This window comes from Oncorhynchus mykiss, chromosome 14 (assembly GCF_057628025.1).
Source record: "Oncorhynchus mykiss isolate SJ-2025 chromosome 14, ASM5762802v1, whole genome shotgun sequence".
In the NCBI taxonomy this organism is placed as follows: domain Eukaryota; kingdom Metazoa; phylum Chordata; class Actinopteri; order Salmoniformes; family Salmonidae; genus Oncorhynchus; species Oncorhynchus mykiss.
The window spans coordinates 29,619,049-29,644,140 of record NC_143035.1 but is presented as its reverse complement, the minus strand read 5'-3'; the positions used below and the strand labels follow the sequence as shown (position 1 = coordinate 29,644,140).

Sequence of the window (25,092 nt, the reverse complement as noted above, 5' to 3'; positions counted from 1 at the left end):
AACCACTGGTTGGGTTAGGTATAACTACTAGAGTCAGGGTAAACCACTGGTTGGGTTAGGTATAACTACTAGAGTCAGGGTAAACCACTGGTTGGGTTAGGTATAACTACTAGAGTCAGGGTAAACCACTGGTTAGGTATAACTACTAGAGTCAGGGTAAACCACTGGTTGGGTTAGGTATAACTACTAGAGTCAGGGTAAACCACTGGTTAGGTATAACTACTAGAGTCAGGGTAAACCACTGGTTAGGTTAGGTATAACTACTAGAGTCAGGGTAAACCACTGGTTGGGTTAGGTATAACTACTAGAGTCAGGGTAAACCACTGGTTAGGTATAACTACTAGAGTCAGGGTAAACCACTGGTTAGGTATAACTACTAGAGTCAGGGTAAACCACTGGTTAGGTATAACTACTAGAGTCAGGGTAAACCACTGGTTAGGTATAACTACTAGAGTCAGGGTAAACCACTGGTTGGGTTAGGTATAACTACTAGAGTCAGGGTAAACCACTGGTTAGGTATAACTACTAGAGTCAGGGTAAACCACTGGTTGGATTAGGTATAACTACTAGAGTCAGGGTAAACCACTGGTTGGGTTAGGTATAACTACTAGAGTCAGGGTAAACCACTGGTTGGGTTAGGTATAACTACTAGAGTCAGGGTAAACCACTGGTTAGGTATAACTACTAGAGTCAGGGTAAACCACTGGTTGGGTTAGGCATAACTACTAGAGTCAGGGTAAACCACTGGTTGGGTTAGGTATAACTACTAGAGTCAGGGTAAACTACTGGTTGGGTTAGGTATAACTACTAGAGTCAGGGTAAACCACTGGTTGGGTTAGGTATAACTACTAGAGTCAGGGTAAACCACTGGTTAGGTATAACTACTAGAGTCAGGGTAAACCACTGGTTGGGTTAGGTATAACTACTAGAGTCAGGGTAAACCACTGGTTGGGTTAGGTATAACTACTAGAGTCAGGGTAAACCACTGGTTGGGTTAGGTATAACTACTAGAGTCAGGGTAAACCACTGGTTAGGTATAACTACTAGAGTCAGGGTAAACCACTGGTTAGGTTAGGTATAACTACTAGAGTCAGGGTAAACCACTGGTTGGGTTAGGTATAACTACTAGAGTCAGGGTAAACCACTGGTTGGGTTAGGTATAACTACTAGAGTCAGGGTAAACCACTGGTTGGGTTAGGTATAACTACTAGAGTCAGGGTAAACCACTGGTTGGGTTAGGTATAACTACTAGAGTCAGGGTAAACCACTGGTTGGGTTAGGTATAACTACTAGAGTCAGGGTAAACCACTGGTTGGGTATAACTACTAGAGTCAGGGTAAACCACTGGTTGGGTATAACTACTAGAGTCAGGGTAAACCACTGGTTGGGTTAGGTATAACTACTAGAGTCAGGGTAAACCACTGGTTAGGTATAACTACTAGAGTCAGGGTAAACCACTGGTTAGGTATAACTACTAGAGTCAGGGTAAACCACTGGTTGGGTTAGGTATAACTACTAGAGTCAGGGTAAACCACTGGTTAGGTATAACTACTAGAGTCAGGGTAAACCACTGGTTGGGTTAGGTATAACTACTAGAGTCAGGGTAAACCACTGGTTAGGTATAACTACTAGAGTCAGGGTAAACCACTGGTTAGGTTAGGTATAACTACTAGAGTCAGGGTAAACCACTGGTTGGGTTAGGTATAACTACTAGAGTCAGGGTAAACCACTGGTTAGGTATAACTACTAGAGTCAGGGTAAACCACTGGTTGGGTTAGGTATAACTACTAGAGTCAGGGTAAACCACTGGTTAGGTATAACTACTAGAGTCAGGGTAAACCACTGGTTGGATTAGGTATAACTACTAGAGTCAGGGTAAACCACTGGTTGGGTTAGGTATAACTACTAGAGTCAGGGTAAACCACTGGTTGGGTTAGGTATAACTACTAGAGTCAGGGTAAACCACTGGTTAGGTATAACTACTAGAGTCAGGGTAAACCACTGGTTGGGTTAGGCATAACTACTAGAGTCAGGGTAAACCACTGGTTGGGTTAGGTATAACTACTAGAGTCAGGGTAAACCACTGGTTGGGTTAGGTATAACTACTAGAGTCAGGGTAAACCACTGGTTGGGTTAGGTATAACTACTAGAGTCAGGGTAAACCACTGGTTAGGTATAACTACTAGAGTCAGGGTAAACCACTGGTTGGGTTAGGTATAACTACTAGAGTCAGGGTAAACCACTGGTTGGGTTAGGTATAACTACTAGAGTCAGGGTAAACCACTGGTTGGGTTAGGTATAACTACTAGAGTCAGGGTAAACCACTGGTTAGGTATAACTACTAGAGTCAGGGTAAACCACTGGTTAGGTTAGGTATAACTACTAGAGTCAGGGTAAACCACTGGTTGGGTTAGGTATAACTACTAGAGTCAGGGTAAACCACTGGTTGGGTTAGGTATAACTACTAGAGTCAGGGTAAACCACTGGTTGGGTTAGGTATAACTACTAGAGTCAGGGTAAACCACTGGTTGGGTTAGGTATAACTACTAGAGTCAGGGTAAACCACTGGTTGGGTTAGGTATAACTACTAGAGTCAGGGTAAACCACTGGTTGGGTATAACTACTAGAGTCAGGGTAAACCACTGGTTGGGTATAACTACTAGAGTCAGGGTAAACCACTGGTTGGGTTAGGTATAACTACTAGAGTCAGGGTAAACCACTGGTTAGGTATAACTACTAGAGTCAGGGTAAACCACTGGTTAGGTATAACTACTAGAGTCAGGGTAAACCACTGGTTGGGTTAGGTATAACTACTAGAGTCAGGGTAAACCACTGGTTAGGTATAACTACTAGAGTCAGGGTAAACCACTGGTTGGGTTAGGTATAACTACTAGAGTCAGGGTAAACCACTGGTTAGGTATAACTACTAGAGTCAGGGTAAACCACTGGTTAGGTTAGGTATAACTACTAGAGTCAGGGTAAACCACTGGTTGGGTTAGGTATAACTACTAGAGTCAGGGTAAACCACTGGTTAGGTATAACTACTAGAGTCAGGGTAAACCACTGGTTAGGTATAACTACTAGAGTCAGGGTAAACCACTGGTTGGGTTAGGTATAACTACTAGAGTCAGGGTAAACCACTGGTTGGGTTAGGTATAACTACTAGAGTCAGGGTAAACCACTGGTTGGGTTAGGTATAACTACTAGAGTCAGGGTAAACCACTGGTTGGGTATAACTACTAGAGTCAGGGTAAACCACTGGTTAGGTTAGGTATAACTACTAGAGTCAGGGTAAACCACTGGTTGGGTTAGGTATAACTACTAGAGTCAGGGTAAACCACTGGTTAGGTATAACTACTAGAGTCAGGGTAAACCACTGGTTAGGTATAACTACTAGAGTCAGGGTAAACCACTGGTTAGGTATAACTACTAGAGTCAGGGTAAACCACTGGTTGGGTTAGGTATAACTACTAGAGTCAGGGTAAACCACTGGTTAGGTATAACTACTAGAGTCAGGGTAAACCACTGGTTGGGTTAGGTATAACTACTAGAGTCAGGGTAAACCACTGGTTAGGTATAACTACTAGAGTCAGGGTAAACCACTGGTTAGGTTAGGTATAACTACTAGAGTCAGGGTAAACCACTGGTTGGGTTAGGTATAACTACTAGAGTCAGGGTAAACCACTGGTTAGGTATAACTACTAGAGTCAGGGTAAACCACTGGTTAGGTATAACTACTAGAGTCAGGGTAAACCACTGGTTAGGTATAACTACTAGAGTCAGGGTAAACCACTGGTTAGGTATAACTACTAGAGTCAGGGTAAACCACTGGTTGGGTTAGGTATAACTACTAGAGTCAGGGTAAACCACTGGTTAGGTATAACTACTAGAGTCAGGGTAAACCACTGGTTGGATTAGGTATAACTACTAGAGTCAGGGTAAACCACTGGTTGGGTTAGGTATAACTACTAGAGTCAGGGTAAACCACTGGTTGGGTTAGGTATAACTACTAGAGTCAGGGTAAACCACTGGTTAGGTATAACTACTAGAGTCAGGGTAAACCACTGGTTGGGTTAGGCATAACTACTAGAGTCAGGGTAAACCACTGGTTGGGTTAGGTATAACTACTAGAGTCAGGGTAAACCACTGGTTGGGTTAGGTATAACTACTAGAGTCAGGGTAAACCACTGGTTGGGTTAGGTATAACTACTAGAGTCAGGGTAAACCACTGGTTAGGTATAACTACTAGAGTCAGGGTAAACCACTGGTTGGGTTAGGTATAACTACTAGAGTCAGGGTAAACCACTGGTTGGGTTAGGTATAACTACTAGAGTCAGGGTAAACCACTGGTTGGGTTAGGTATAACTACTAGAGTCAGGGTAAACCACTGGTTAGGTATAACTACTAGAGTCAGGGTAAACCACTGGTTAGGTTAGGTATAACTACTAGAGTCAGGGTAAACCACTGGTTGGGTTAGGTATAACTACTAGAGTCAGGGTAAACCACTGGTTGGGTTAGGTATAACTACTAGAGTCAGGGTAAACCACTGGTTGGGTTAGGTATAACTACTAGAGTCAGGGTAAACCACTGGTTGGGTTAGGTATAACTACTAGAGTCAGGGTAAACCACTGGTTGGGTTAGGTATAACTACTAGAGTCAGGGTAAACCACTGGTTGGGTATAACTACTAGAGTCAGGGTAAACCACTGGTTGGGTATAACTACTAGAGTCAGGGTAAACCACTGGTTGGGTTAGGTATAACTACTAGAGTCAGGGTAAACCACTGGTTAGGTATAACTACTAGAGTCAGGGTAAACCACTGGTTAGGTATAACTACTAGAGTCAGGGTAAACCACTGGTTGGGTTAGGTATAACTACTAGAGTCAGGGTAAACCACTGGTTAGGTATAACTACTAGAGTCAGGGTAAACCACTGGTTGGGTTAGGTATAACTACTAGAGTCAGGGTAAACCACTGGTTGGGTTAGGTATAACTACTAGAGTCAGGGTAAACCACTGGTTGGGTTAGGTATAACTACTAGAGTCAGGGTAAACCACTGGTTGGGTATAACTACTAGAGTCAGGGTAAACCACTGGTTAGGTTAGGTATAACTACTAGAGTCAGGGTAAACCACTGGTTGGGTTAGGTATAACTACTAGAGTCAGGGTAAACCACTGGTTAGGTATAACTACTAGAGTCAGGGTAAACCACTGGTTAGGTATAACTACTAGAGTCAGGGTAAACCACTGGTTAGGTATAACTACTAGAGTCAGGGTAAACCACTGGTTGGGTTAGGTATAACTACTAGAGTCAGGGTAAACCACTTGTTAGGTTAGGTATAACTACTAGAGTCAGGGTAAACCACTGGTTGGGTTAGGTATAACTACTAGAGTCAGGGTAAACCACTGGTTAGGTATAACTACTAGAGTCAGGGTAAACCACTGGTTAGGTATAACTACTAGAGTCAGGGTAAACCACTGGTTAGGTATAACTACTAGAGTCAGGGTAAACCACTGGTTAGGTATAACTACTAGAGTCAGGGTAAACCACTGGTTGGATTAGGTATAACTACTAGAGTCAGGGTAAACCACTGGTTGGGTTAGGTATAACTACTAGAGTCAGGGTAAACCACTGGTTGGGTTAGGTATAACTACTAGAGTCAGGGTAAACCACTGGTTAGGTATAACTACTAGAGTCAGGGTAAACCACTGGTTGGGTTAGGCATAACTACTAGAGTCAGGGTAAACCACTGGTTGGGTTAGGTATAACTACTAGAGTCAGGGTAAACCACTGGTTGGGTTAGGTATAACTACTAGAGTCAGGGTAAACCACTGGTTGGGTTAGGTATAACTACTAGAGTCAGGGTAAACCACTGGTTAGGTATAACTACTAGAGTCAGGGTAAACCACTGGTTGGGTTAGGTATAACTACTAGAGTCAGGGTAAACCACTGGTTGGGTTAGGTATAACTACTAGAGTCAGGGTAAACCACTGGTTGGGTTAGGTATAACTACTAGAGTCAGGGTAAACCACTGGTTAGGTATAACTACTAGAGTCAGGGTAAACCACTGGTTAGGTTAGGTATAACTACTAGAGTCAGGGTAAACCACTGGTTGGGTTAGGTATAACTACTAGAGTCAGGGTAAACCACTGGTTGGGTTAGGTATAACTACTAGAGTCAGGGTAAACCACTGGTTGGGTTAGGTATAACTACTAGAGTCAGGGTAAACCACTGGTTGGGTTAGGTATAACTACTAGAGTCAGGGTAAACCACTGGTTGGGTTAGGTATAACTACTAGAGTCAGGGTAAACCACTGGTTGGGTATAACTACTAGAGTCAGGGTAAACCACTGGTTGGGTATAACTACTAGAGTCAGGGTAAACCACTGGTTGGGTTAGGTATAACTACTAGAGTCAGGGTAAACCACTGGTTAGGTATAACTACTAGAGTCAGGGTAAACCACTGGTTAGGTATAACTACTAGAGTCAGGGTAAACCACTGGTTGGGTTAGGTATAACTACTAGAGTCAGGGTAAACCACTTGTTAGGTATAACTACTAGAGTCAGGGTAAACCACTGGTTGGGTTAGGTATAACTACTAGAGTCAGGGTAAACCACTGGTTAGGTATAACTACTAGAGTCAGGGTAAACCACTGGTTAGGTTAGGTATAACTACTAGAGTCAGGGTAAACCACTGGTTGGGTTAGGTATAACTACTAGAGTCAGGGTAAACCACTGGTTAGGTATAACTACTAGAGTCAGGGTAAACCACTGGTTAGGTATAACTACTAGAGTCAGGGTAAACCACTGGTTGGGTTAGGTATAACTACTAGAGTCAGGGTAAACCACTGGTTGGGTTAGGTATAACTACTAGAGTCAGGGTAAACCACTGGTTGGGTTAGGTATAACTACTAGAGTCAGGGTAAACCACTGGTTGGGTATAACTACTAGAGTCAGGGTAAACCACTGGTTAGGTTAGGTATAACTACTAGAGTCAGGGTAAACCACTGGTTGGGTTAGGTATAACTACTAGAGTCAGGGTAAACCACTGGTTAGGTATAACTACTAGAGTCAGGGTAAACCACTGGTTAGGTATAACTACTAGAGTCAGGGTAAACCACTGGTTAGGTATAACTACTAGAGTCAGGGTAAACCACTGGTTGGGTTAGGTATAACTACTAGAGTCAGGGTAAACCACTTGTTAGGTTAGGTATAACTACTAGAGTCAGGGTAAACCACTGGTTGGGTTAGGTATAACTACTAGAGTCAGGGTAAACCACTGGTTGGGTTAGGTATAACTACTAGAGTCAGGGTAAACCACTGGTTGGGTTAGGTATAACTACTAGAGTCAGGGTAAACCACTGGTTGGGTTAGGTATAACTACTAGAGTCAGGGTAAACCACTGGTTAGGTATAACTACTAGAGTCAGGGTAAACCACTGGTTGGGTTAGGCATAACTACTAGAGTCAGGGTAAACCACTGGTTGGGTTAGGTATAACTACTAGAGTCAGGGTAAACCACTGGTTGGGTTAGGTATAACTACTAGAGTCAGGGTAAACCACTGGTTGGGTTAGGCATAACTACTAGAGTCAGGGTAAACCACTGGTTGGGTTAGGTATAACTACTAGAGTCAGGGTAAACCACTAGTTGGGTTAGGTATAACTACTAGAGTCAGGGTAAACCACTGGTTGGGTTAGGTATAACTACTAGAGTCAGGGTAAACCACTGGTTGGGTTAGGTATAACTACTAGAGTCAGGGTAAACCACTGGTTGGGTTAGGTATAACTACTAGAGTCAGGGTAAACCACTGGTTGGGTTAGGTATAACTACTAGAGTCAGGGTAAACCACTGGTTGGGTTAGGTATAACTACTAGAGTCAGGGTAAACCACTGGTTAGGTATAACTACTAGAGTCAGGGTAAACCACTGGTTAGGTTAGGTATAACTACTAGAGTCAGGGTAAACCACTGGTTGGGTTAGGTATAACTACTAGAGTCAGGGTAAACCACTGGTTAGGTATAACTACTAGAGTCAGGGTAAACCACTGGTTGGGTTAGGCATAACTACTAGAGTCAGGGTAAACCACTGGTTGGGTTAGGTATAACTACTAGAGTCAGGGTAAACCACTGGTTGGGTTAGGTATAACTACTAGAGTCAGGGTAAACCACTGGTTGGGTTAGGTATAACTACTAGAGTCAGGGTAAACCACTGGTTAGGTATAACTACTAGAGTCAGGGTAAACCACTGGTTGGGTTAGGTATAACTACTAGAGTCAGGGTAAACCACTGGTTGGGTTAGGTATAACTACTAGAGTCAGGGTAAACCACTGGTTGGGTTAGGTATAACTACTAGAGTCAGGGTAAACCACTGGTTAGGTATAACTACTAGAGTCAGGGTAAACCACTGGTTAGGTTAGGTATAACTACTAGAGTCAGGGTAAACCACTGGTTGGGTTAGGTATAACTACTAGAGTCAGGGTAAACCACTGGTTGGGTTAGGTATAACTACTAGAGTCAGGGTAAACCACTGGTTGGGTTAGGTATAACTACTAGAGTCAGGGTAAACCACTGGTTGGGTTAGGTATAACTACTAGAGTCAGGGTAAACCACTGGTTGGGTTAGGTATAACTACTAGAGTCAGGGTAAACCACTGGTTGGGTATAACTACTAGAGTCAGGGTAAACCACTGGTTGGGTATAACTACTAGAGTCAGGGTAAACCACTGGTTGGGTTAGGTATAACTACTAGAGTCAGGGTAAACCACTGGTTAGGTATAACTACTAGAGTCAGGGTAAACCACTGGTTAGGTATAACTACTAGAGTCAGGGTAAACCACTGGTTGGGTTAGGTATAACTACTAGAGTCAGGGTAAACCACTGGTTAGGTATAACTACTAGAGTCAGGGTAAACCACTGGTTGGGTTAGGTATAACTACTAGAGTCAGGGTAAACCACTGGTTAGGTATAACTACTAGAGTCAGGGTAAACCACTGGTTAGGTTAGGTATAACTACTAGAGTCAGGGTAAACCACTGGTTGGGTTAGGTATAACTACTAGAGTCAGGGTAAACCACTGGTTAGGTATAACTACTAGAGTCAGGGTAAACCACTGGTTAGGTATAACTACTAGAGTCAGGGTAAACCACTGGTTGGGTTAGGTATAACTACTAGAGTCAGGGTAAACCACTGGTTGGGTTAGGTATAACTACTAGAGTCAGGGTAAACCACTGGTTGGGTTAGGTATAACTACTAGAGTCAGGGTAAACCACTGGTTGGGTATAACTACTAGAGTCAGGGTAAACCACTGGTTAGGTTAGGTATAACTACTAGAGTCAGGGTAAACCACTGGTTGGGTTAGGTATAACTACTAGAGTCAGGGTAAACCACTGGTTAGGTATAACTACTAGAGTCAGGGTAAACCACTGGTTAGGTATAACTACTAGAGTCAGGGTAAACCACTGGTTAGGTATAACTACTAGAGTCAGGGTAAACCACTGGTTGGGTTAGGTATAACTACTAGAGTCAGGGTAAACCACTTGTTAGGTTAGGTATAACTACTAGAGTCAGGGTAAACCACTGGTTGGGTTAGGTATAACTACTAGAGTCAGGGTAAACCACTGGTTGGGTTAGGTATAACTACTAGAGTCAGGGTAAACCACTGGTTGGGTTAGGTATAACTACTAGAGTCAGGGTAAACCACTGGTTGGGTTAGGTATAACTACTAGAGTCAGGGTAAACCACTGGTTAGGTATAACTACTAGAGTCAGGGTAAACCACTGGTTGGGTTAGGCATAACTACTAGAGTCAGGGTAAACCACTGGTTGGGTTAGGTATAACTACTAGAGTCAGGGTAAACCACTGGTTGGGTTAGGTATAACTACTAGAGTCAGGGTAAACCACTGGTTGGGTTAGGCATAACTACTAGAGTCAGGGTAAACCACTGGTTGGGTTAGGTATAACTACTAGAGTCAGGGTAAACCACTAGTTGGGTTAGGTATAACTACTAGAGTCAGGGTAAACCACTGGTTGGGTTAGGTATAACTACTAGAGTCAGGGTAAACCACTGGTTGGGTTAGGTATAACTACTAGAGTCAGGGTAAACCACTGGTTGGGTTAGGTATAACTACTAGAGTCAGGGTAAACCACTGGTTGGGTTAGGTATAACTACTAGAGTCAGGGTAAACCACTGGTTGGGTTAGGTATAACTACTAGAGTCAGGGTAAACCACTGGTTAGGTATAACTACTAGAGTCAGGGTAAACCACTGGTTAGGTTAGGTATAACTACTAGAGTCAGGGTAAACCACTGGTTGGGTTAGGTATAACTACTAGAGTCAGGGTAAACCACTGGTTAGGTATAACTACTAGAGTCAGGGTAAACCACTGGTTAGGTATAACTACTAGAGTCAGGGTAAACCACTGGTTGGGTTAGGTATAACTACTAGAGTCAGGGTAAACCACTGGTTGGGTTAGGTATAACTACTAGAGTCAGGGTAAACCACTGGTTGGGTTAGGTATAACTACTAGAGTCAGGGTAAACCACTGGTTGGGTTAGGTATAACTACTAGAGTCAGGGTAAACCACTAGTTGGGTTAGGTATAACTACTAGAGTCAGGGTAAACCACTGGTTGGGTTAGGTATAACTACTAGAGTCAGGGTAAACCACTGGTTGGGTTAGGTATAACTACTAGAGTCAGGGTAAACCACTGGTTAGGTATAACTACTAGAGTCAGGGTAAACCACTGGTTGGGTTAGGTATAACTACTAGAGTCAGGGTAAACCACTGGTTGGGTTAGGTATAACTACTAGAGTCAGGGTAAACCACTGGTTGGGTTAGGTATAACTACTAGAGTCAGGGTAAACCACTGGTTAGGTATAACTACTAGAGTCAGGGTAAACCACTGGTTAGGTATAACTACTAGAGTCAGGGTAAACCACTGGTTAGGTATAACTACTAGAGTCAGGGTAAACCACTGGTTGGGTTAGGTATAACTACTAGAGTCAGGGTAAACCACTTGTTAGGTTAGGTATAACTACTAGAGTCAGGGTAAACCACTGGTTGGGTTAGGTATAACTACTAGAGTCAGGGTAAACCACTGGTTGGGTTAGGTATAACTACTAGAGTCAGGGTAAACCACTGGTTGGGTTAGGTATAACTACTAGAGTCAGGGTAAACCACTGGTTGGGTTAGGTATAACTACTAGAGTCAGGGTAAACCACTGGTTAGGTATAACTACTAGAGTCAGGGTAAACCACTGGTTAGGTATAACTACTAGAGTCAGGGTAAACCACTGGTTGGGTTAGGTATAACTACTAGAGTCAGGGTAAACCACTGGTTAGGTATAACTACTAGAGTCAGGGTAAACCACTGGTTGGGTTAGGTATAACTACTAGAGTCAGGGTAAACCACTGGTTGGGTTAGGTATAACTACTAGAGTCAGGGTAAACCACTGGTTAGGTATAACTACTAGAGTCAGGGTAAACCACTGGTTGGGTTAGGTATAACTACTAGAGTCAGGGTAAACCACTGGTTAGGTATAACTACTAGAGTCAGGGTAAACCACTGGTTGGGTTAGGTATAACTACTAGAGTCAGGGTAAACCACTGGTTGGGTTAGGTATAACTACTAGAGTCAGGGTAAACCACTGGTTGGGTTAGGTATAACTACTAGAGTCAGGGTAAACCACTGGTTAGGTATAACTACTAGAGTCAGGGTAAACCACTGGTTAGGTTAGGTATAACTACTAGAGTCAGGGTAAACCACTGGTTGGGTTAGGTATAACTACTAGAGTCAGGGTAAACCACTGGTTAGGTATAACTACTAGAGTCAGGGTAAACCACTGGTTAGGTATAACTACTAGAGTCAGGGTAAACCACTGGTTGGGTTAGGTATAACTACTATAGTCAGGGTAAACCACTGGTTGGGTTAGGTATAACTACTAGAGTCAGGGTAAACCACTGGTTAGGTATAACTACTAGAGTCAGGGTAAACCACTGGTTGGGTTAGGTATAACTACTAGAGTCAGGGTAAACCACTGGTTGGGTTAGGTATAACTACTAGAGTCAGGGTAAACCACTGGTTGGGTTAGGTATAACTACTAGAGTCAGGGTAAACCACTGGTTAGGTATAACTACTAGAGTCAGGGTAAACCACTGGTTGGGTTAGGTATAACTACTAGAGTCAGGGTAAACCACTGGTTAGGTATAACTACTAGAGTCAGGGTAAACCACTGGTTAGGTATAACTACTAGAGTCAGGGTAAACCACTGGTTGGGTTAGGTATAACTACTAGAGTCAGGGTAAACCACTGGTTGGGTTAGGTATAACTACTAGAGTCAGGGTAAACCACTGGTTGGGTTAGGTATAACTACTAGAGTCAGGGTAAACCACTGGTTAGGTATAACTACTAGAGTCAGGGTAAACCACTGGTTAGGTATAACTACTAGAGTCAGGGTAAACCACTGGTTGGGTTAGGTATAACTACTAGAGTCAGGGTAAACCACTGGTTGGGTTAGGTATAACTACTAGAGTCAGGGTAAACCACTGGTTGGGTTAGGTATAACTACTAGAGTCAGGGTAAACCACTGGTTGGGTTAGGTATAACTACTAGAGTCAGGGTAAACCACTGGTTAGGTATAACTACTAGAGTCAGGGTAAACCACTGGTTAGGTATAACTACTAGAGTCAGGGTAAACCACTGGTTAGGTATAACTACTAGAGTCAGGGTAAACCACTGGTTGGGTTAGGTATAACTACTAGAGTCAGGGTAAACCACTTGTTAGGTTAGGTATAACTACTAGAGTCAGGGTAAACCACTGGTTGGGTTAGGTATAACTACTAGAGTCAGGGTAAACCACTGGTTGGGTTAGGTATAACTACTAGAGTCAGGGTAAACCACTGGTTGGGTTAGGAATAACTACTAGAGTCAGGGTAAACCACTGGTTGGGTTAGGTATAACTACTAGAGTCAGGGTAAACCACTGGTTAGGTATAACTACTAGAGTCAGGGTAAACCACTGGTTGGGTTAGGCATAACTACTAGAGTCAGGGTAAACCACTGGTTGGGTTAGGTATAACTACTAGAGTCAGGGTAAACCACTGGTTGGGTTAGGTATAACTACTAGAGTCAGGGTAAACCACTGGTTGGGTTAGGCATAACTACTAGAGTCAGGGTAAACCACTGGTTGGGTTAGGTATAACTACTAGAGTCAGGGTAAACCACTGGTTGGGTTAGGTATAACTACTAGAGTCAGGGTAAACCACTGGTTGGGTTAGGAATAACTACTAGAGTCAGGGTAAACCACTGGTTGGGTTAGGTATAACTACTAGAGTCAGGGTAAACCACTGGTTGGGTTAGGTATAACTACTAGAGTCAGGGTAAACCACTGGTTAGGTATAACTACTAGAGTCAGGGTAAACCACTGGTTGGGTTAGGTATAACTACTAGAGTCAGGGTAAACCACTGGTTAGGTATAACTACTAGAGTCAGGGTAAACCACTGGTTGGGTTAGGTATAACTACTAGAGTCAGGGTAAACCACTGGTTGGGTTAGGTATAACTACTAGAGTCAGGGTAAACCACTGGTTAGGTATAACTACTAGAGTCAGGGTAAACCACTGGTTGGGTTAGGTATAACTACTAGAGTCAGGGTAAACCACTGGTTGGGTTAGGTATAACTACTAGAGTCAGGGTAAACCACTGGTTGGGTTAGGTATAACTACTAGAGTCAGGGTAAACCACTGGTTAGGTATAACTACTAGAGTCAGGGTAAACCACTGGTTAGGTTAGGTATAACTACTAGAGTCAGGGTAAACCACTGGTTGGGTTAGGTATAACTACTAGAGTCAGGGTAAACCACTGGTTAGGTATAACTACTAGAGTCAGGGTAAACCACTGGTTAGGTATAACTACTAGAGTCAGGGTAAACCACTGGTTGGGTTAGGTATAACTACTAGAGTCAGGGTAAACCACTGGTTGGGTTAGGTATAACTACTAGAGTCAGGGTAAACCACTGGTTAGGTATAACTACTAGAGTCAGGGTAAACCACTGGTTGGGTTAGGTATAACTACTAGAGTCAGGGTAAACCACTGGTTGGGTTAGGTATAACTACTAGAGTCAGGGTAAACCACTGGTTGGGTTAGGTATAACTACTAGAGTCAGGGTAAACCACTGGTTAGGTATAACTACTAGAGTCAGGGTAAACCACTGGTTAGGTATAACTACTAGAGTCAGGGTAAACCACTGGTTAGGTATAACTACTAGAGTCAGGGTAAACCACTGGTTGGGTTAGGTATAACTACTAGAGTCAGGGTAAACCACTGGTTAGGTATAACTACTAGAGTCAGGGTAAACCACTGGTTGGGTTAGGTATAACTACTAGAGTCAGGGTAAACCACTGGTTGGGTTAGGTATAACTACTAGAGTCAGGGTAAACCACTGGTTGGGTTAGGTATAACTACTAGAGTCAGGGTAAACCACTGGTTAGGTATAACTACTAGAGTCAGGGTAAACCACTGGTTGGGTTAGGTATAACTACTAGAGTCAGGGTAAACCACTAGTTAGGTATAACTACTAGAGTCAGGGTAAACCACTGGTTAGGTATAACTACTAGAGTCAGGGTAAACCACTGGTTGGGTTAGGTATAACTACTAGAGTCAGGGTAAACCACTGGTTGGGTTAGGTATAACTACTAGAGTCAGGGTAAACCACTGGTTGGGTTAGGTATAACTACTAGAGTCAGGGTAAACCACTGGTTAGGTATAACTACTAGAGTCAGGGTAAACCACTGGTTGGGTTAGGTATAACTACTAGAGTCAGGGTAAACCACTGGTTGGGTTAGGTATAACTACTAGAGTCAGGGTAAACCACTGGTTGGGTTAGGTATAACTACTAGAGTCAGGGTAAACCACTGGTTAGGTATAACTACTAGAGTCAGGGTAAACCACTGGTTGGGTTAGGTATAACTACTAGAGTCAGGGTAAACCACTAGTTAGGTATAACTACTAGAGTCAGGGTAAACCACTGGTTAGGTATAACTACTAGAGTCAGGGTAAACCACTGGTTGGGTTAGGTATAACTACTAGAGTCAGGGTAAACCACTGGTTGGGTTAGGTATAACTACTAGAGTCAGGGTAAACCACTGGTTGGGTTAGGTATAACTACTAGAGTCAGGGTAAACCACTGGTTAGGTATAACTACTAGAGTCAGGGTAAACCACTAGTTAGGTATAACTACTAGAGTCAGGGTAAACCACTGGGTAGCTTGGATTGGGGTTAGGATAAAAGGCAAGGAGGATTGGGCAATATTTAAGTGTTAGGCCCACTCAAACGGTAAGGCGTTAGATGAGGTACCAACTTACAGAACAGTCTGGTTCCATCCAGTTAGGGTTAGAGATAAAGGGTTAAGGTTAGAGGTCAGAGGTCAGAGGTCACAGATTACAGAATAGGGTACTACTGACCTACTGAGCAGTCTGGTCCCATCCAGTTAGGATCACAGCTACAGAGACCAGTGTCTGGTATGAATGCACCGTGGCCATGGCATTGGTCTGGGCACAGTGCCCGCTGCAGCTCACAGTGTGGGCCACCCCAGCCGGGTTTACAGTGGCACTCCCCGTTCACACAGATACCGTTATTAGAACAGGTCGGGTCCAGGCAGTCCACTACAGACAGAGAGGAGGAGAGAGAGAGGGAGAGGGGGAGGGAGGGAAAGAGAAAGGGAGAAAAGAAGGAGAGAGAAAGAGGGAGAAAGAGAGGGGGGGAGAGAGAGAGAGAAAGATAATAATGTTTCAAATATTGAGAAATACTAGCTTCGTGTTTCCTTGATCAGATTTTTTGCAGCATCTCGTGATACACGTTAGTAATTGTCTTCACACAGCCTTTCACAGGCATTTAATAAGTCAATACTTTTCACTCAGAAGGCTGCGTTTTCTCACATATAACCTTCCCTGTATCTTAGTGTGTGTGTGCTAATGCACTGGGGATAATCTGACATTGGCAGGCTGGCTGACAGGCAGATGTGAGGATGAACAGTGAGTGAAAACCAATTTGACAAATTACCCCCTCCTGGCAAACTATAAGCCCCCACTCCCCTCCTCCTCCTGTCCTACCCTCATTCCCCAAATCCCCCTAACTCCCTCTTTTCGACACCTCCCCCTTCTCTTCCTGCTTCTTTAACTCTCCCTCTCTCCCCAATCCCCCTTTCCCTCTGCTGACTACCCACTCTCTCTCCTTCCCCTCCTCCCCCTTCGCTCCCTCTCTCCACCTGTCTAAAACCTCCCTCCCCACTCATTTTCACACGCTGCTGTCTGGGCACTCCATTCTGTTGGCGAGGCAGAAATGGAGGGTCACACGTATAGATTTATGTGTCATCGCCACTTCAGGTAAATTGTTTGAGTGACTCGGGCGTGATGGATATCACATTTAAGAGAGAGAGAAGGGGAAAAGGTGGGTAAGAAACAGAGGGGGAAAGGAGGGGGTAAATGAAGAGTGGAGGAAAATGCTGACCCTGTTCTCTGCCCTCCTCTGTGGCTCTGCTTCTATATGTCACTTCTCTCTCTCTTTCTCTCTTTTCATCTACCTCTGTTCTTCTCTATCATGACCTTATGCTCACATCTTCACTCCCTTTCTTTCTGTCTTTCCAGTCACGTGTCCTCTCCCTCACCTCTTCAGATCTCAACCTGTCCTCTCCCTCACCTCTTCAGATCTCAACCTGTCCTCTCCCTCACCTCTTCAGATCTCAACCTGTCCTCTCCCTCACCTCTTCAGATCTCAACCTGTCCTCTCCCTCACCTCTTCAGATCTCAACCTGTCCTCTCCCTCACTTCTTCAGATCTCAACCTGTCCTCTCCCTCACCTCTTCAGATCTCAACCTGTCCTCTCCCTCACCTCTTCAGATCTTAACCTGTCCTCTCCCTCACCTCTTCAGATCTCAACCTGTCCTCTCCCTCACCTCTTCAGATCTCAACCTGTCTTCTCCCTCACCTCTTCAGATCTCAACCTGTCCTCTCCCTAACCTCTTCAGATCTCAACCTGTCCTCACCCTCACCTCTTCAGATCTCAACCTGTCCTCTCCCTCACCTCTTCAGATCTCAACCTGTCCTCTCCTTCACCTCTTCAGATCTCAACCTGTCCTCTCCCTCACCTCTTCAGATCTCTCCCCTGCTCTCTCTACCCTCTCTCTCTTATTTCCCTCCCTCCCTCCCCCTTTATCTCTGTAGATCTCCAGAGTTAATGTGTAGCAGGCTGATCCGTCTTAACAGGATCAATAGAACAGTGATAATCACTTAATCAGACGTGATGTATCTGGCTGCTCCTCCATCCTTCATCTGTTTATAGAGAAACACAACGGGACCACTGGGGAGGAGAGGACGCTGTGACGAGCTGGGACTGGGAGGCTGCTGATAACTGCTGTGTGTGTGTGATGTGATTGTTGAGTGTAAGGAGCTACACACTATACATCTTCCATTCCATCACACACTCCCTGACACACACTACCCCTCATCACACACCCCCACCAACCCACCCGCCCCCAAACACACACTCTCTCCCCTCACCTTTGGCACAGTTGTCTCCCTTGTACCCCAGGGAGCAGACACAGGTCCCGTCAGTGCAGGTCCCATGTCCACTACAGAGAGGGTCAATGCAGTGGGTGGTGGGGACGGCACACTCTGCTCCCTTCCATCCACTGTAGCAGATACAGGATCCTTTATCATACTGACCATTACCACTACACAGCACTGGACAGGCCTCTGGAGAGAGAGAGAGAGAAAGAGGAGAGAGAGATATAGGGAAAGGGAGAGAGAGAAAAAGAGAGGGTGGAGAAGGAAAGATAGAATGTATAGAAGAAAAGGAAAAAAAGTATAAAGAGGTGGTCAGAGAACAGTATGTCTGATGGTCATAGCAGAGTAAATAACAGTATGTCTGATGGTCATAGCAGAGTAAATAACAGTATGTCTGATGGTCATAGCAGAGTAAATAACAGTATGTCTGATGTCATAGCAGAGTAAATAACAGTATGTCTGACGGTCATAGCAGAGTAAATAACAGTATGTCTGATGGTCATAGCAGAGTAAATAACAGTATGTCTGATGGTCATAGCAGAGTAAATAACAGTATGTCTGATGGTCATAGCAGAGTAAATAACAGTATGTCTGATGGTCATAGCAGAGTAAATAACAGTATGTATGACGTCATAGCAGAGTAAATAACAGTATGTCTGATGGTCATAGCAGAGTAAATAACAGTATGTCTGACGGTCATAGCAGAGTAAATAACAGTATGTCTGACGGTCATAGCAGAGTAAATAACAGTATGTCTGACGGTCATAGCAGAGTAAATAACAGTATGTCTGATGGTCATAGCAGAGTAAATAACAGTATGTCTGATGGTCATAGCAGAGTAAATAACAGTATGTCAGACGGTCATAGCAGAGTAAATAACAGTATGTCTGATGTCATAGCAGAGTAAATAACAGTATGTCTGATGTCATAGCAGAGTAAATAACAGTGTGTCTGATGGTCATAGCAGAGTAAATAACAGTGTGTCTGATGGTCATAGCAGAGTAAATAACAGTATGTCTGATGGTCATAGCAGAGTAAATAACAGTATGTCTGATGTCATAGCATAGTAAATAACAGTATGTCTGATGTCATAGCAGAGTAAATAACAGTATGTCTGATGGTCATAGCAGAGTAAATAACAGTATGTCTGACGGTCATAACAGAGTAAATAACAGTATGGCTGACGGTCATAGCAGAGTAAATAACAGTATGTCTGATGGTCATAGCAGAGTAAATAACAGTATGTATGACGTCATAGCAGAGTAAATAACAGTATGTCTGATGGTCATAGCAGAGTAAATAACAGTATGTCTGATGGTCATAGCAGAGTAAATAACAGTATGTCTGACGGTCATAGCAGAGTAAATAACAGTATGTCTGACGGTCATAGCAGAGTAAATAACAGTATGTCTGATGGTCATAGCAGAGTAAATAACAGTATGTCTGACGGTCATAGCAGAGTAAATAACAGTATGTCTGATGGTCATAGCAGAGTAAATAACAGTATGTCTGACAGTCATAGCAGAGTAAATAACAGTATGTCTGACGGTCATAGCAGAGTAAATAACAGTATGTCTGATGGTCATAGCAGAGTAAATAACAGTATGTCTGATGGTCATAGCAGAGTAAATAACAGTATGTCTGATGGTCATAGCAGAGTAAATAACACTATGTCTGATGTCATAGCAGAGTAAATAACAGTATGTCTGATGTCATAGCAGAGTAAATAACAGTATGTCTGATGGTCATAGCAGAGTAAATAACAGTATGTCTGATGGTCATAGCAGAGTAAATAACAGTATGTCTGATGTCATAACAGAGTAAATAACAGTATGTCTGATGGTCATAGCAGAGTAAATAACAGTATGTCTGACGGTCATAACAGAGTAAATAACAGTATGGCTGACGGTCATAGCAGAGTAAATAACAGTATGTCTGATGGTCATAGCAGAGTAAATAACAGTATGTCTGATGGTCATAGCAGAGTAAATAACAGTATGTCTGACGGTCATAGCAGAGTAAATAACAGTATGTCTGACGGTCATAGCAGAGTAAATAACAGTATGTCTGATGGTCATAGCAGAGTAAATAACAGTATGTCTGACGGTCATAGCAGAGTAAATAACAGTATGTCTGAAGGTCATAGCAGAGTACATAACAGTATGTCTGACGGTCATAGCAGAGTAAATAACAGTATGTCTGACGGTCATAGCAGAGTAAATAACAGTATGTCTGATGGTCATAGCAGAGTAAATAACAGTATGTCTGATGGTCATAGCAGAGTAAATAACAGTATGTCTGATGGTCATAGCAGAGTAAATAACACTATGTCTGATGTCATAGCAGAGTAAATAACAGTATGTCTGATGGTCATAGCAGAGTAAATAACAGTATGTCTGATGGTCATAGCAGAGTAAATAACAGTATGTCTGATGGTCATAGCAGAGTAAATAACAGTATGTCTGATGTCATAACAGAGTAAATAACAGTATGTCTGATGGTCATAGCAGAGTAAATAACAGTATGTCTGATGGTCATAGCAGAGTAAATAACAGTATGTCTGATGGTCATAGCAGAGTAAATAACAGTATGTCTGATGGTCATAGCAGAGTAAATAACAGTATGTATGACGTCATAGCAGAGTAAATAACAGTATGTCTGATGGTCATAGCAGAGTAAATAACAGTATGTCTGACGGTCATAGCAGAGTAAATAACAGTATGTCTGACGGTCATAGCAGAGTAAATAACAGTATGTCTGACGGTCATAGCAGAGTAAATAACAGTATGTCTGATGGTCATAGCAGAGTAAATAACAGTATGTCTGATGTCATAGCAGAGTAAATAACAGTATGTATTACGTCATAGCAGAGTAAATAACAGTATGTCTGATGTCATAGCAGAGTAAATAACAGTATGTCTGATGGTCATAGCAGAGTAAATAACAGTATGTCTGATGGTCATAGCAGAGTAAATAACAGTATGTCTGATGGTCATAGCAGAGTAAATAACAGTATGTCTGATGGTCATAGCAGAGTAAATAACAGTATGTCAGAGGGTCATGAGGGTGCGTGTGTGTATGTGTGAGCGGTAGAGAGAGAGAGAGATAGAGAGAGATAGCAACAGTGACATGTAGAGTAATTACACAGAGAGGTAACTAAACTATTAATCAGTGAACAGTCTTCTTCCCCAGGTGAACTAAGAGACATGTTGGCTTTAAACTGCCATGTATCACAGTTCTGTCTCTACACAGCCCCAAGCTGCACACTATCCTGAGTGTGTGAGTCTGCATGCCTACCTTTGGAGCAGTCCATGCCATGGAACCCAGGGAAGCAGTGACACACACCAGACACACACTCTCCGTTGCCATGACAATTACGGGGACACTCCTGTACCGAGTCTGTAAAGGGAGAAGAGAGAGAGAGAAATAAAGAAAAAAGGAGATAGATTGGATAAGAGGGAAATAAAGAGAGATTGAGAGAAGAGTGTCAAACTCCAGCCTGTAGTCATTTAGTTCAACAACACAACAATTCATTCATATTGTTTATATTTCATATTCTTACAGCAAACTCATAAACCATCAGCATGTATGTTTCTTCCACTGTTCCTCTTACAGGTAGTACAATCCATCCATCCATCCATCCATCCATCCATCCGTCTCTCTAAATCATGTTTCTCTCTGGGGTCATCAATACTTTATTCAGGTGTTCCTCTCCACATTCTACCTTTGTGTGTGTGTGTGTGTTTTCAGCACTCTACCCATGTCTAAGTGGTTTGTTTGAGGAGAACAGGTTTGGACAAGAACGGGAGGTTTTGAGGTTTTCACTCTCTCCACTTCCCTCTCTCTCTACGCCACATTTACTCTCTCCATCCCTCTCTCTCCACCCCATTTACTCTCTCCATCCCTCTCTCTCCACCCCATTTACTCTCTCCATTCTCTCCACCCCATTTACTCTCTCCATTCTCTCCACCGCATTTACTCTCTCCACACTCTCCACTCTCTCCACACCCTCTCTCTCCACCTAATTTACTCTCTCCACTCTCTCCACCCCATTTACTGTCTCCACTCTCTCCACTTCCTTTTCTCTCTCTATCCCATTTACTCTCTCCACTCTCTCCATTTCCCCATTTCTCTCCATACCTCTCTCTCCACCCCATTTACTCTCTCCACTCTCTCCACTTCCCTCTCTCTCTCCACCTCATTTACTCTCTCCATTCCTCTCTCTCTCCACCTGATTTACTCTCTTCACTCTCTCCATCCCTCTCTCTCCACCCCATTTACTCTCTCCACTCTCTCCACTTCCCTCTCTCCCTCGACATCTCGCCCCTTCCCTCTCTCAGCACGATGCCTTACTTAACTCAAACCTACTCTGCCCTACCTCCATCCCTCACTCTCTCCACAGGAGTTGGCAGGCTAGCCGTGAGAGTAGGATTGGGTGGAGTTTAACTGCTGCTTTTGAAGTTATATATACTCTCTCCCTCTCTCTCTCCCCTCTCTCTCTCCCCTCTCTCTCTCCCCTCTCTCTCTCCCTCTCTCTCTCCCTCTCCCTCTCCCTCTCTCTCCCCTCTCCCTCTCCCTCTCTCTGCCCTCTCTCTCTCCCTCTCCCTCTCTCTCCTCTCTCTCTCTCCCCTCTCTCTCTTCTAACCCATTACAGCAGTGTTGAAGGAGACTTCTCTCTCTCCCCTCTCTCTCTCCCTTCTTTCTCTCTTCTAACCCATTACAGCAGTGTTGAAGGAGACTTCTCTCTCTCCCCTCTCTCTCTCCCTCTCCCTCTCTCCCTTCTTTCTCTCTTCTAACCCATTACAGCAGTGTTGAAGGAGACTTCTCTCTCTCCCCTCTCTCTCTCCCTTCTTTCTCTCTTCTAACCCATTACAGCAGTGTTGAAGGAGACTTCTCTCTCTCCCCTCTCTCTCTCCCTTCTTTCTCTCTTCTAACCCATTACAGCAGTGTTGAAGGAGACTTCTCTCTCTCCCCTCTCTCTCTCCCTTCTTTCTCTCTTCTAACCCATTACAGCAGTGTTGAAGGAGACTTCTCTCTCTCTCTCTCTCTCTCTCTCCCCCCCCCCTCTCTCTCTCTCTCTCTCTCTCCCCCCCCCCTCTCCCTCCCCTCCCCATCTCTCTCTCTCCCTTCTTTCTCTCTTCTAACCCATTACAGCAGTGTTGAAGGAGACTTCTCTCTCTCTCTCTCCCCTCTCTCTCTCTCCCCTCTCTCTCTCCCTTCTTTCTCTCTTCTAACCCATTACAGCAGTGTTGAAGGAGACTTCTCTCTCTCCCTCTCCCTCTCTCTCCCCTCTCTCTCCCCCTCTCTCTCTCCCCCTCCCTCTCTCCCTTCTTTCTCTCTTCTAACCCATTACAGCAGTGTTGAAGGAGACTTCTCTCTCTCTCTCTCCCTCTCCCTCTCTCCCTTCTTTCTCTCTTCTAACCCATTACAGCAGTGTTGAAGGAGACTTCTCTCTCTCTCTCTCCCTCTCCCTCTCTCCCTTCTTTCTCTCTTCTAACCCATTACAGCAGTGTTGAAGGAGACTTCTCTCTCTCTCTCCCTCTCCCTCTCTCCCTTCTTTCTCTCTTCTAACCCATTACAGCAGTGTTGAAGGAGACTTCTCTCTCTCTCTCTCCCTCTCCCTCTCTCCCTTCTTTCTCTCTTCTAACCCATTACAGCAGTGTTGAAGGAGACTTCTCTCTCTCTCTCTCCCTCTCCCTCTCTCCCTTCTTTCTCTCTTCTAACCCATTACAGCAGTGTTGAAGGAGACTTCTCTCTCTCTCTCTCCCTCTCCCTCTCTCCCTTCTTTCTCTCTTCTAACCCATTACAGCAGTGTTGAAGGAGACTTCTCTCTCTCCCTCTCCCTCTCTCCCTTCTTTCTCTCTTCTAACCCATTACAGCAGTGTTGAAGGAGACTTCTCTCTCTCTCTCTCCCCCTCACGTTTTGTCTCTGTTTCCCTCTCCATCCCCCTCTCTCTCCCCCTCTCCCTCCCCTCCCCATCTCTCTCTCTCCCCCCTCACGTTTTCTCTCTTTCCCTCTCCATCCCCCTCTCTATCTCCCTCTCCATCTCTCCCCCCTCTCTCTCTCTCCTCTCTCTCTTGCTCTCTCTCCCCCTCCCTCTCCCTGTCTCTCTCCTCTCTCTCGTGCTCTCTCCCCCTCTCTCTCTCTCTCTCTCTCTCTCTCTCTCCCCCCCCCCTCTCTCTCTCTCTCTCTCTCTCTCTCCTCTCTCTAATGCTCTCTCTCCCCCTCCCTCTCCCTCTCTCTTACCCATAATAGCAGTGTTGAAGGAGACAGTCTCTCTTTCTCGCCCGTCATTGTAGAAGGCTAGATGCCATGCTCCCAGGTCCAGGTACTGAACAAACACTGCTTCGTTTAGAACCACAGTCTGGATGCTGCGACGTTCTCGAGGAGACTCGACAACACTCCACTTCTCTTTACCGTCCAAGCGCTCCATGTAGTCATACTGCAGGAGGAGAGACAATAACACTTTCAGGAAGCTCAGACCAGGAAGTCAATCAATTCCATAAGTGTGTGTATACTGTAAGTGTGTGTGCAGTCCAGTTTTGTGTAATTGTGTATGTGGTGCATACAGTATGTGTGTATTAGTGTGTGTGTTGGTGTGTGTGTATTGGTGTGTGTCAATTCAGGAAGTAAACAGAAATTCTAATTCAATAACTCAAAAAATGTAATCTATTTACAACGACTTCTTAATAAACAAGTAGAAGATATTTATTACTGTTTTTCCATTTTTTTAAATGTTATATTCAATTTTAAATTCAAATCACTTCCTGAATTGACTGCCTTCAATTTGAATTGACCCCAACCCAGGTGTGTGTTATAACAGTCTACCTGTGCGTGTGAGGGGGGCAGGCCCTTGCGGATGTAGACCCCGAACAGAGCATCTTTCCCCAGGGAGATGTTGAACTTGAGGAACTGCGGCTGGGCCAGGTGAAGCAGAGACCTCCAGAACATCCCAGGAGGAATCTCCTGACTCACCCTCCTCCCCACCTCCACATCCCCACTGTCTATACTGCTGTTAGGACCTTGCCATGGAGCTATGGGAGAGGAGAGGAGAGGAGAGCGAGAGAAAAGAGAGAGTTGAAGAGAGGAGAGGAGGATCATCACAATGTCAGTAAGCAGTAATCACATGGCAAAACCATTAAAACATTGAAAACATTGTTTGCATTCTGGGAAAATGAGTTCTGAACTATGTATGTCTGCCCAATAGAACTACAGTACAATGCTAGAAGAAGAATAGTCTTGTTGTAGTTGTGCAGGAGCCGGCAGGTGTGTTGTGGGTGCTATAGTGTCGTAGTTCCCACCTTTGCCTCCAGAGGGCAGTGTGGCCACATCACTGTTGACAGCTAGACCTGCAGTACTCAGACCGTTGTTCAACACAGGGCCTTCAGAGGGCTGCAGTTGCCACGTCAGATCCAACAGGTTAATGGCTAGACAGAGGGGGGGATGAGAGGGGGGAGTAGGGGGGAGCAGTATATGTTATTTAATTTTCAGGTAGATAGAAATTGCACAGATCGTACTGACCTAGAAGAGATTAGAAAATAAC

The 25,092-nt window shown here is 44.1% G+C and overlaps 1 protein-coding gene across 1 annotated transcript in view; it reads right to left on the bottom strand.

Moving 5' to 3' along the window:
* LOC110504380 (teneurin-2) overlaps positions 1–25,092 on the bottom strand; it is a 139,017-nt gene that overhangs the window by 59,656 nt on the left and 54,269 nt on the right. Inside the window, 6 exon segments of the mRNA XM_090198124.1 lie at positions 15,449–15,649; positions 17,543–17,737; positions 20,846–20,947; positions 23,796–23,991; positions 24,378–24,583; positions 24,851–24,976. Of these exon segments, the coding sequence (XP_090054250.1) occupies positions 15,449–15,649; positions 17,543–17,737; positions 20,846–20,947; positions 23,796–23,991; positions 24,378–24,583; positions 24,851–24,976 (1,026 nt within the window).